Source organism: Sander vitreus, chromosome 13 (assembly GCF_031162955.1).
Source record: "Sander vitreus isolate 19-12246 chromosome 13, sanVit1, whole genome shotgun sequence".
Taxonomy (NCBI): domain Eukaryota; kingdom Metazoa; phylum Chordata; class Actinopteri; order Perciformes; family Percidae; genus Sander; species Sander vitreus.
The window spans coordinates 30,209,609-30,221,450 of NC_135867.1; the positions used below are offsets into that span (position 1 = coordinate 30,209,609).

The 11,842-nt window shown below is 49.0% G+C and overlaps 1 protein-coding gene across 1 annotated transcript; it reads left to right on the forward strand.

Moving 5' to 3' along the window:
• Positions 1–429: 429 nt before the first annotated feature.
• smfn (small fragment nuclease) lies at positions 430–7,707 on the forward strand. The gene is made up of 7 exons (XM_078266391.1): positions 430–729; positions 2,315–2,398; positions 2,482–2,559; positions 6,526–6,637; positions 6,718–6,826; positions 7,114–7,167; positions 7,323–7,707. Exons 1-7 carry the CDS (start codon positions 451–453, stop codon positions 7,444–7,446), a joined length of 840 nt encoding a protein of 279 aa, XP_078122517.1. The 5' UTR covers positions 430–450; the 3' UTR covers positions 7,447–7,707.
• The last annotated feature ends 4,135 nt before the right edge of the window (positions 7,708–11,842 follow it).

Below are 11,842 nucleotides of genomic sequence, written 5' to 3' on the forward strand. Positions count from 1 at the left end.
TTATCAATTAAATTCATACTTATTAAAACCATTTCCACTTTTCCAAATATTCTCACTCTCTCACTACGGATTTAAGCTATTAATCCAGTTTAGCTTTAGCAATTTAGCTATTTAGCATCACACGCATTTTCTAGTTACATGAAAGAGGCAAACATCCAACTGGAAAATACACACACTGTAACCAGACTGAAACTGTCGAACACATTGCAAGGACTACAGTACCCAGAGAGAGCACCTTTTTCAGACACAACTTTTCACTGTCAGGGCTTTTGGGGAAAACAGTAAGCAAGGCATATTACAACATTATTAATTTAATAACATAAATTGATTTAGTAAAGAGAATCTAATTTTTATCTGCATTTAGCTCTCGTTCACACTCCAGTCCACTTGGTGGCGGCAATGCACCTATAAGTTGGTTTGCCAACCGCCAATAAACCATAAAGAAGAATCATGTTGCCCAGGATGAAAGTGTGTTTTTCGCGATCTTCGGCATGGGCTCTCCTCGTTAGCTTGCAGTTTGTTTGCAGGAGGAGACAGCCCGTCCTCCGCCGCAGCAAGGCAGCGTCTCATTCACACTGCAGCAGTGTGCAGAAAAACGTACCGTGGTTAAGCCGTGTTATAAACCCATTCACTTCCAGATTCGGTTCAACTTTTCACGTCCAGGTGTCCAGAACAATAAGCATGTCGTCCATCGGGATGTCTCAGAGAATGGTTTGGGTGGACCTGGAGGCAAGTCACAGGGCTAACATCTGCTTATATCTGTGTTAACGTTAACGTTTAAGTGGCTAAAAGGGCTAACGTTACTGTTTTTAGCTTTGCTAACATTAGCTAGCTGATACTGCAACAAGCTAACCAGAGGTTAAGTTAGCCGAAAGCATGCTGATGATTGTTAGTGGAAGTTAACGTCGCTTTGTGTAACGCTATAACGTAAGTAAGTAACGTTACCTGAGGACTGTAACGTTAACGGTTTGGTGTAACATTAGCTAATGAGGGAAAACCCCTAAACGTAACTCTGAAGTTAGGTACTTTTGCAGGCTTAATGTTATACGTTAAACACCTAACGTTAGCAGTTAACGTATGGGGGTGGGCTATTAAGGTTACGTGTTTGCCAAAGTTGGACCTGACAAATGCTGAGCTTGGTGCCTGACTTGAGAACAGCTGCATAACGCTTTGCGTTCAGTTCACTGTAGTTATGATGCAAGGCGAGTACAAAATAACACCCATCATCAGTGTTGTAGGCCTCTTAAAAATGTGTAACATCTGCTTATAAATACTCACATCTGTACACAATGACTCCAGTTCATAAGCCTGCAGAATTCTAGTAGCCTTTCTTTCCATACTTGTAGCCATCACACATGTGGTCCATCCTCTTACATGTCTCTCCGACCCCTTACAATCAACATCCAAAGTCAACATAATTTGTGTGACCCTGTAATGTGTGCCTGCTCCAGAGATTGTCTGAATGGCACAGTTGATGGTTACTGGATTATTATATGCTGCCTCTATGCAAAATGATAGACGCAGGCATACTGCTACAAAATACTATTTATGTATCTAATTTACAATTATTCTCAGGGCTTATGCTTATGCGCAGCACCCAGGCCCAATAAATGTAAAATCACTGTGAGCATCAAACCTAACTAAATAACTTTCCTCAGATCTAATGATTGTAGTTGGTCCTCAGTGGACTTCTGTAGCAAGTTTTGTCTTTAAGCATTTTGAGTGTTATTTATGTATTATTAGCTCAGAATTGGCCTTTGGGGAGAGACATATTAGGTTTGGGGGTTCTCCCCTACGACATTTTGAGCATCAAATACTTAATTTCCTGCATTCTGATACATTTTTAGGCAAACATTTATGGTGAAAGCAGGTAACAATTCAAAATATATTGGAATATAATGCATTAAGGGGGCTTTCACATAGTCCATTTGTTTAATTAAAATGAACAGGGCTTTACGGTAATTTTTTTTCCCCAAGGAGCACATTTTTCTCCTAAGTTGAAAAATGTAGGAGTGACTTACATAAGGTAGCTGCTACTACTGATGTAGCTAATTTGTACAATAATACAATCGTGTTATGAATACAAAATATTATGAAGTGTAATGTTTGCTATTTTGAAATACATTCTATTGATCAATAAATTGTCAGTGATGTTGAATATACTGTAGTGTAACTGTTCTGCATGCATGTGTACTGCGGATTAGTTGCAAATTTGAACCATATTTTTACCAATGAAATGTACTGTAAGTACAGTGATGCAGACACATGTTAGGGATCTATCTGTGAGAACTAAGTCAAAGTGTGTGCTTTTTAGATGACGGGTCTGGACATTGAGAAGGACCAGATCATTGAAATGGCATGCATTATAACAGATTCTGACCTGAACATTTTGGCTGAGGTAATATGAACATCAACAAAATTGGACTGCTACTTCTCTTTTGTCTGTCTTGTTAAATCAACTCACGTGATCTCTGTCGACAGGGGCCCAACTTGATAATTAAGCAGCCAACCGAGCTGCTGGAAGGGATGTCCGACTGGTGTAAAGAGCATCATGGGAAGGTAAGCTGTCTTTGTGGTCAGGGGCTTGGAAGAAAAATACATAGCTTACATATAGGGCAGAAAATGATGTTTGCACAGCCCTCTGAGTTGCAAGATGTGAAAAACTAGGTGCTCTCTGTGCAAGAGAGACCAGGCCGCACCACCTCCCTGTGCAGTGTTTGCTTTTCCTTTCAGCAGCCATGTTAACAGGTTAGAGCTGCAACAGTGCGTCCCACTTATTGTCTCTATGTGAGGCGCATGGTTCTCAGCAAAGTACACAGTGAAAATGATCTGTTGATAGTCATATTGACATAATGCAGCAACATTATATAACTGTCACTAGGGCTGCATGATGTTTTGTTTCATTGTCTACATCGCGATTGCTGCTTGATAAAAAAGTAAACTCTCACCATTCTCCGTTTCCATGATTGTTACCAGCCGACCCTTCCCCTTTAAGACAGGTGGTCATGTGACGTAACGTTAGTCCGACGGGGGGGTTGTTATGGGAAGTGAGGCTCTCCGTGTGTAGAAAAGTACCGTAAGCGGCAGTTGCCGCTGACACAGTGATGCACATGCTTCTCCATGGATAGTGAAGCTCCAGTAGTCAGTGTTTTATGTTCGCTGCAAAGACAAACTAAATCACCTGATTAATGCAACGTAATCACGACGTCTCCCGGCCATTTTTCACCGCAGAAAGCTGCTACCAGCCAGGCTAAAGCTAATATAGGTAGCCTAAAGAAACAAGGCGTCTGTCCCAACTAACGTTACAGTTCTAAGCCGCGACGTTACACCAATCTCCAACAGCAGTCTGTCTCTGATATAACGTCATTTACACTGACTAAAGTGCTCTTGGATACACAGTTTGTTGAAGAGTGTGACATGCAGGCTCTGCATGCACGGCAAACCAACAATCATCATCTATTTTAATCAGTTTATCAAACAACCAAAGCAGCCCCGCTAGTCGACCACAACCTGACATTTAGCGGAAGCAACATGCATGCATTATTGATATCATTCACTTTAGCCTGGATTGATATTATATGAATACAATGGTGTCATGTCAGTCAACCAGTGTATTTCTTCCTAATGTCCCTCTCCCAAATCTCTTCAGAAGAGTAATCACAGCCTTACTTACTTTGGTTTTTGTAAAGCATTAAGTTCAACAAAGACTGGTTCACATAAGAACATTTCCTTTGTCATTTTTATTTTCTGGCACTGGCATTCATTTGTATCCATCCCGCCCAGTTTAATGCAACTTTATTTTATACAGTACATATAGTAGGGGTTCCCTACTCTGTCTCTCTTTCAGCTAAGGGGTCCTTGGCCCATAAACGTTGAAGACCACTGATGTAGGCAGGAAATTAAAATGTTACTGAAGTAAAAGTACAGAAGTATTTCTTCATAGAATATTTTATTATCATGTTTTTATCACTAACAAAAACATGTAGTGTAAGAGCATTTTAATGTTGCAGTTTTTCAGTGTGGAGTCATATACATTGTATCGTACTAGGTAGAATAGTAGTATAGTACGATGCTGCTGCATCAAGTTTTTTTATATAAAAAAAAAAAAAGCAGTGGAGTAAAAAGTTCAATATTTCCTTCTGACATGTAGTGGAATAAAACATACCTATACAAGTACCTCCAACTGTACCTAAGTACAGTAGCTGCTAATGTAAGTGTAGTTAGTTACTTTCCACCCCTGATTTTGACAAATTGTGCATCTTACAAAAGTTTTTGCCAGCAGGTCCCTCTGGTTTACTGGCTTTAACGTAACTCTGTTTCTCTCTGACCTTGTTCTTCACATAGAGACTAACGTTAGACACAATAGCTGATATTAGCACCGGTTAGCGCTTGTTTCAGTGGACCTCTGACCAGCATAATGTGTGCTATTTGTGTGGCTGTGTGCTAGCTGTGTGGCTGTGTGCTATTTGTGTGGCTGTATACTAGCTGTATGGCTGTGTTATAGCTGTGTTATAGCTGTATGCTAGCTGTCTGGCTGTATGCTAGCTGTATGGCTGTGTGCTATTTGTGTGGCTGTGTTCTAGCTGTGTTCTAGCTGTGTTCTAGCTGTGTTCCAGCTGTGTGGCGGTGTTCTAGCTGTGTGCCTGTGTTCTAGCTTTGTTCTAGCTGTGTGGCTATGTGCTAGCTGTGTGACTGTGTTCTAGCTGTGTGACTGTGTTCTAGCTGTCTGGCTGTGTGCTATTTGTGTGGCTGTGTGCTTGATGTGTGGCTGTGTTCTAGCTGTGTTCTAGCTTTGTTCTAGCTGTGTGACTGTGTTCTAGCTGTGTGACTGTGTTCTAGCTGTGTGGCTATGTGCTATCTGTGTGACTGTGTTCTAGCTTTGTTCTAGCTTTGTTCTAGCTGTGTGGCTGTGTTCTAGCTGTTTGGCTGTGTTCCAGCTGTGTGCTAGCTTTGTTCTAGCTGTGTGACTATGTGCTAGCTGTGTGACTGTGTTCTAGCTGTTTGGCTGTGTTCCAGCTGTGTGCTAGCTTTGTTCTAGCTGTGTGGCTATGTGCTAGCTGTGTGACTGTGTTCTAGCTGTTTGGCTGTGTTCCAGCTGTGTGCTAGCTCTGTTCTAGCTGTGTGGCTATGTGCTAGCTGAGTGACTGTGTTCTAGCTGTGTGGCTGTGTTCTAGCTGTGTGGCTGTGTTCCAGCTGTGTGCTACCTCTGTTCTAGCTGTGTGGCTATGTGCTAGCTGTGTGACTGTGTTCTAGCTGTGTGGCTGTGTTCCAGCTGTGTGGCTGTGTTCAGCTGTGTGCTACCTCTGTTCTAGCTGTGTGCTATAGCTGGCTAGTGTGACTGTGTTCTAGCTGTGTGGCTGTATGCTAGCTGTGTGGCTGGGTTTTAGCTAGGGCTAGCCTGCACTATATGACCTAAAATCACGATTAATTGCACATTTTACCTCAATAACGATAAATGAAAGATCTTTATTTATTTATTATTTTTTTGTGATTCGACAATGGACACTGCGTTTTTTATTTTTTGTATGAAGTTTTAAAAAACTTCTTTTGCATGATAAAAATGTAAATAGGCTATACAATCTTTTTCTTAACTGCTAATGAACATGTTAGTCCTAACTTGAAACCAGCAAGTTGTGTTTTAAGCTCCTCTTTTTTTCTGCTTGTGGAGAGCTACGTGACACATGAAACTACATCAATGAGGACCAGCGAGTTAAATCGGCCGTCCGAGAGTATACCAGACAGACACACAGCTGACGACGTGCAGGTGGAGGAGCTGGAGACAGGCTCGGACATACACGCATCGAGCCACTGTGGACTTGTGTCAGTCCCGCAAGTGGTTTCAGTAAAGTGGCTGCATGTGTCCGACAATGCACTACATCAACACCGGTACAAGCCTACAGCTGTCTGCCGACACGGAGTGCGGAAACCGTGTCGGAGCCTCCCGGACGGTGAACTGAGACTCCTGCTTGTCGGTCAATTGGTTAACATTTAATTTCATTGTGCTTTCTTTGGAAGGCTGGCTGCTAAAAATCGCCACTTACTAGCTAATTAACCTGAGTTAAATGCTAGCTATCAGTAAACAGAAGGTAGTGGCTGGTGTGTGTGCCAGTGTTTCTGTGTGTGTTGTGATGAATCTTGGTGGTGTTTGACACTATTCCACTGGTCTACGATATTGATGCGATTTTAGAACTCTTGCAATTGATTATCTTTTTTCCAACTTGAAATGATGTCCCCAAAGGAAACCTTTGTATCTTTCACGCTGACGGTCACCTCTGCTGACCTCACCAGAAAAACTAAAACTCAACTGCACCATCTAGTGGACTGAAAAAGCAATTGATTTTATTATTGCAGTACCAACAAGTTTAGAACTGAAATCGCCACCTTTAACATACACATATGAGAGTGGTGTCCATCTTCTCATCTCATCACTGGCAAGAAAGCCAAGAAGTATATTTTCCAAAATGTGAAAGTATCAAGTAAGTGGTGTGTGAGAGATGTTTAGTGATGTTTACATTTGTGTCTCAGTCAGGACTGACGCAGGCTGTACAGGACAGTAAAATCAGCCTGGAACAAGCAGAGTACGAGTTCCTGTCCTTCGTCAGACAGCACACCCCGCCGGGACAGTGTCCCCTTGCTGGTGAGTTCCTGTTTAATATCAGCTGCAGTGCTGGGTCCTCTGGCTCCTACAGTCATGTGCTTTGATCCCTCTTCCTGCAGGGAACTCTGTGCATGCAGACAAGAGGTTCCTGGACAAGTACATGCCCCAGTTTATGTACCACCTGCACTACAGAATCATTGACGTCAGCACCATCAAGGAGCTCTGCAGGCCAGTGTTGCACATTATCTCTCACCTGTCCTCCACTTTGTTTTCCTAGTGTCTGTAGCTGGCCCAGTGGGCACTCTGCTGGCTCTGCTCATTAGGGCTTTATTTACTCAGGCCCCACTAATGATCTTCTCTGCCTTTCATCAGTTTGCATGTTTTAATATTGCAGTGCTGAGTAGGTTTTCTATCTTACTGATAGTCTCCACTTAACAGTACATCAGTACAAGTGAGAGATAGAATGTTATTATTAGGTAAAAGTGGCTTTGTTTTTGTTCTCTAAACGATTTCAGGCGGTGGTTTCCAGAGGAATACAAGATGGTGCCCAACAAGAAAGCAGCCCACAGGTAAACACATTATCATAATCATGTAAATGATGGATGTTGGATTTTACTTGTCTAGCTTTGACCTTTGTTGCTGTCAATTATGATTACGAGAGCGAGAGCTTAGTTTCCAGCAGGTTGAGAGGACTATGCATAATAAAGTGTGTGTTGTCTTTCAGAGCGTTGGATGACATCCAGGAGAGCATCAAAGAGCTGCAGTACTACAGAGCCAATGTCTTCAAAGCCTCAACAGAGGAAAAGAAGCGCAAGATCGTAGAGAACGGAGGCAGCAACAATAGTTAGCACATGAGTGGGACTATGGAGTGGTGCATGTGATTGTCTCATTGATTTTAGTTTGAGTTGATATTTGGCTGCCCAATGGTCCTTTGTTTCAGTATTGTTCAATGTAGAGGTTTCATCAACAGTTTATTCAAAAGAGTTTAAGAGAAACATTGAAAGGTAACCTTGCAGTTTTGTATTTATTTATCTTTAGTCTGGGATTGACTTTATTTTCCCTTGTTTTTCAAATGAAACCAATTAAACTGTGATACTTGAGGAAACAGACCATCCCACCTGTGTCTCCTTTATCAGATGTATGTGGTACATTCACGCAGAAAAACATGACTGATTTACACAAAAAATACACAGAAATTGTATGTGTGCTAAATGAAATGTTTTGAGTGTGCTGTTTATGGACACGCTGCAGGAACCTGGGGACTGTTTCACAAAAGCAGAATTTATAAAGCGAGGCTTGACCTAGTCTAATCCGTGCAGCCTGGCTTGGTGTGTTTCGCGAAAGCCGAGGAGGAAAGACTAGGTGGAGCCAGGCCGAGGAGGAGTGACTAGGTGGAGTCAGGCCGAGGAGGAGAGACTAGGTGGAGCCAGGCCGAGGAGGAGTGACTAGGTGGAGCCAGGCCGAGGAGGAGAGACTAGGTGGAGCCAGGCCGAGGAGGAGTGACTAGGTGGAGTCAGGCCGAGGAGGAGAGACTAGGTGGAGTCAGGCCGAGGAGGAGAGACTAAGTGGAGTCAGGCCGAGGAGGAGAGACTAGGTGGAGTCAGGCCGAGGAGGAGAGACTAGGTCGAGTCAGGCCGAGGAGGAGAGACTAGGTGGAGCCAGGCCGAGGAGGAGAGACTAGGTCGAGTCAGGCCGAGGAGGAGAGACTAGGTGGAGTCAGGCCATGGAGGAGAGACTAGGTCGAGCCAGGAGGAGCGACTAGGTCGAGTCAGGCCGAGGAGGAGAGACTAGGTCGAGCCAGGAGGAGAGACTAGGTGGAGCCAGGCCGAGGAGGAGAGACTAGGTCGAGCCAGGAGGAGAGACTAGGTTGAGCCAGGAGGAGAGACTAGGTGGAGCCAGGCCGAGGAGGAGAGACTAGGTGGAGCCAGGCCGAGTAGGAGTGACTAGGTGGAGCCAGGCCGAGGAGGAGAGACTAGGTCGATCCAGGAGGAGAGACTAGGTCGAGTCAGGCCGAGGAGGAGTGACTAGGTGGAGCCAGGCCGAGGAGGAGAGACTAGGTGGAGCCAGGCCGAGGAGGAGAGACTAGGTCGAGTCAGGCCGAGCAGGAGAGACTAGGTGGAGCCAGGCCGAGGAGGAGAGACTAGGTCGAGCCAGGAGGAGAAACTAGGTCGAGTTAGGCCGAGGAGGAGCGACTAGGTCGAGCCAGGAGGAGAAACTAGGTTGAGTCAGGCCGAGGAGGAGAGACTAGGTGGAGCCAGGCCGAGGAGGAGAGACTAGGTGGAGCCAGGCCGAGGAGGAGAGACTAGGTGGAGCCAGGAGGAGAGACTAGGTGGAGCCAGGCCGAGGAGGAGTGACTAGGTGGAGCCAGGCCGAGGAGGAGAGACTAGGTCGATCCAGGAGGAGAGACTAGGTGGAGCCAGGCCGAGGAGGAGAGACTAGGTCGAGCCAGGAGGAGAAACTAGGTCGAGTTAGGCCGAGGAGGAGCGACTAGGTGGAGCCAGGCCGAGGAGGAGAGACTAGGTCGAGTCAGGCCGAGAAGGAGTGACTAGGTCGAGTCAGGCCGAGGAGGAGAGACTAGGTGGAGCCAGGCCGAGGAGGAGAGACTAGGTCGAGCCAGGCCGAGGAGGAGAGACTAGGTCGAGTCAGGCCGAGGAGGAGTGACTATGTCGAGTCAGGCCGAGGAGGAGAGACTAGGTGGAGCCAGGCCGAGGAGGAGAGACTAGGTCGAGCCAGGAGGAGCGACTAGGTGGAGCCAGGCCGAGGAGGAGTGACTAGGTGGAGCCAGGCCGAGGAGGAGTGACTAGGTGGAGCCAGGCCGAGGAGGAGAGACTAGGTCGAGCCAGGCCGAGGAGGAGCGACTAGGTGGAGCCAGGCCGAGGAGGAGTGACTAGGTCGAGCCAGGCCGAGGAGGAGAGACTAGGTCGAGTCAGGCCAAGGAGGAGTGACTAGGTCGAGTCAGGCCGAGGAGGAGAGACTAAGTGGAGCCAGGCCGAGGAGGAGTGACTAGGTCGAGCCAGGAGGAGCGACTAGGTGGAGCCAGGCCGAGGAGGAGAGACTAGGTCGAGCCAGGAGGAGAGACTAGGTGGAGCAAGGCCGAGGAGGAGTGACTAGGTGGAGCCAGGCCGAGGAGGAGAGACTAGGTGGAGCCAGGCCGAGGAGGAGAGACTAGGTCGAGCCAGGAGGAGCGACTAGGTGGAGCCAGGCCGAGGAGGAGAGACTAGGTCGAGCCAGGAGGAGAGAGTAGGTGGAGCTAGGCCGAGGAGGAGCGACTAGGTCGAGTCAGGCCGAGGAGGAGCGACTAGGTGGAGCCAGGCCGAGGAGGAGAGACTAGGTGGAGCCAGGCCGAGGAGGAGAGACTAGGTGGAGTCAGGCCGAGGAGGAGAGACTAGGTCGAGCCAGGAGGAGAGACTAGGTGGAGCCAGGCCGAGGAGGAGTGACTAGGTGGAGCCAGGCCGAGGAGGAGAGACTAGGTGGAGCCAGGCCGAGGAGGAGAGACTAGGTGGAGCCAGGCCGAGGAGGAGAGACTAGGTCGAGTCAGGCTGAGGAGGAGAGACTAGGTGGAGCCAGGCCGAGGAGAGACTAGGTCGAGCCAGGAGGAGAAACTAGGTCGAGTCAGGCCGAGGAGGAGAGACTAGGTCGAGCCAGGCCGAGGAGGAGAGACTAGGTGGAGTCAGGCCGAGGAGGAGAGACTAGGTCGAGCCAGGAGGAGCGACTAGGTGGAGCCAGGCCGAGGAGGAGAGACTAGGTGGAGCCAGGCCGAGGAAGAGAGACTAGGTGGAGTCAGGCCGAGGAGGAGAGACTAGGTCGAGCCAGGAGGAGCGACTAGGTGGAGCCAGGCCGAGGAGGAGAGACTAGGTCGAGCCAGGAGGAGAGACTAGGTCGAGTCAGGCCGAGGAGGAGAGACTAGGTGGAGCCAGGCCGAGGAGGAGCGACTAGGTGGAGCCAGGCCGAGGAGGAGAGACTAGGTCGAGTCAGGCCAAGGAGGAGAGACTAGGTCGAGCCAGGAGGAGCGACTAGTTGGAGCCAGGCCGAGGAGGAGAGACTAGGTGGAGCCAGGCCGAGGAGGAGAGACTAGGTCGAGCCAGGAGGAGAGACTAGGTGGAGTCAGGCCGAGGAGGAGCGACTAGGTGGAGCCAGGCCGAGGAGGAGAGACTAGGTGGAGTCAGGCCGAGGAGGAGAGACTAGGTCGAGCCAGGAGGAGCGACTAGGTGGAGCCAGGCCGAGGAGGAGAGACTAGGTGGAGCCAGGCCGAGGAGGAGAGACTAGGTGGAGCCAGGCCGAGGAGGAGAGACTAGGTCGAGTCAGGCCGAGGAGGAGAGACTAGGTCGAGCCAGGAGGAGCGACTAGGTGGAGCCAGGCCGAGGAGGAGAGACTAGGTCGAGCCAGGAGGAGCGACTAGGTGGAGCCAGGCCGAGGAGGAGTGACTAGGTGGAGCCAGGCCGAGGAGGAGAGACTGGGTCGAGTCAGGCCGAGCAGGAGAGACTAGGTCGAGCCAGGCCGAGGAGGAGAGACTAGGTCGAGTCAGGCCAAGGAGGAGAGACTAGGTCGAGTCAGGCCGAGGAGGAGAGACTAGGTGGAGCCAGGCCGAGGAGGAGAGACTAGGTGGAGTCAGGCCGAGGAGGAGAGACTAGGTCGAGCCAGGAGGAGCGACTAGGTGGAGCCAGGCCGAGGAGGAGAGACTAGGTGGAGCCAGGCCGAGGAAGAGAGACTAGGTGGAGTCAGGCCGAGGAGGAGAGACTAGGTCGAGCCAGGAGGAGAGACTAGGTGGAGCCAGGCCGAGGAGGAGAGACTAGGTCGAGCCAGGAGGAGAGACTATGTCGAGTCAGGCCGAGGAGGAGAGACTAGGTGGAGCCAGGAGGAGAGACTAGGTGGAGCCAGGCCGAGGAGGAGAGACTAGGTCGAGTCAGGCCAAGGAGGAGAGACTAGGTCGAGCCAGGAGGAGCGACTAGGTGGAGCCAGGCCGAGGAGGAGCGACTAGGTGGAGCCAGGCCGAGGAGGAGAGACTAGGTCGAGCCAGGCCGAGGAGGAGAGACTAGGTCGAGTCAGGCCGAGGAGGAGAGACTAGGTGGAGTCAGGCCGAGGAGGAGTGACTAGGTGGAGCCAGGCCGAGGAGGAGAGACTAGGTCGAGCCAGGAGGAGCGACTAGGTGGAGCCAGGCCGAGGAGGAGAGACTAGGTCGAGCCAGGAGGAGAGACTAGGTCGAGCCAGGAGGAGCGACTAGGTGGAGCCTGGCCGAGGAGGAGA

What these genes read in the sequence shown, in the direction of transcription:
- smfn (XM_078266391.1), top strand. Translation starts at nt 451, where the DNA reads ATGTTGCCCAGGATGAAAGTGTGTTTTTCGCGATCTTCGGCATGGGCT. An exon ending in ACCTGAACATTTTGGCTGAG is followed by an intron (nt 2,399 to 2,481) that starts GTAATATGAACA and finishes CTCTGTCGACAG; the next exon opens with GGGCCCAACTTGATAATTAA. An exon ending in GGGACAGTGTCCCCTTGCTG is followed by an intron (nt 6,638 to 6,717) that starts GTGAGTTCCTGT and finishes CTCTTCCTGCAG; the next exon opens with GGAACTCTGTGCATGCAGAC.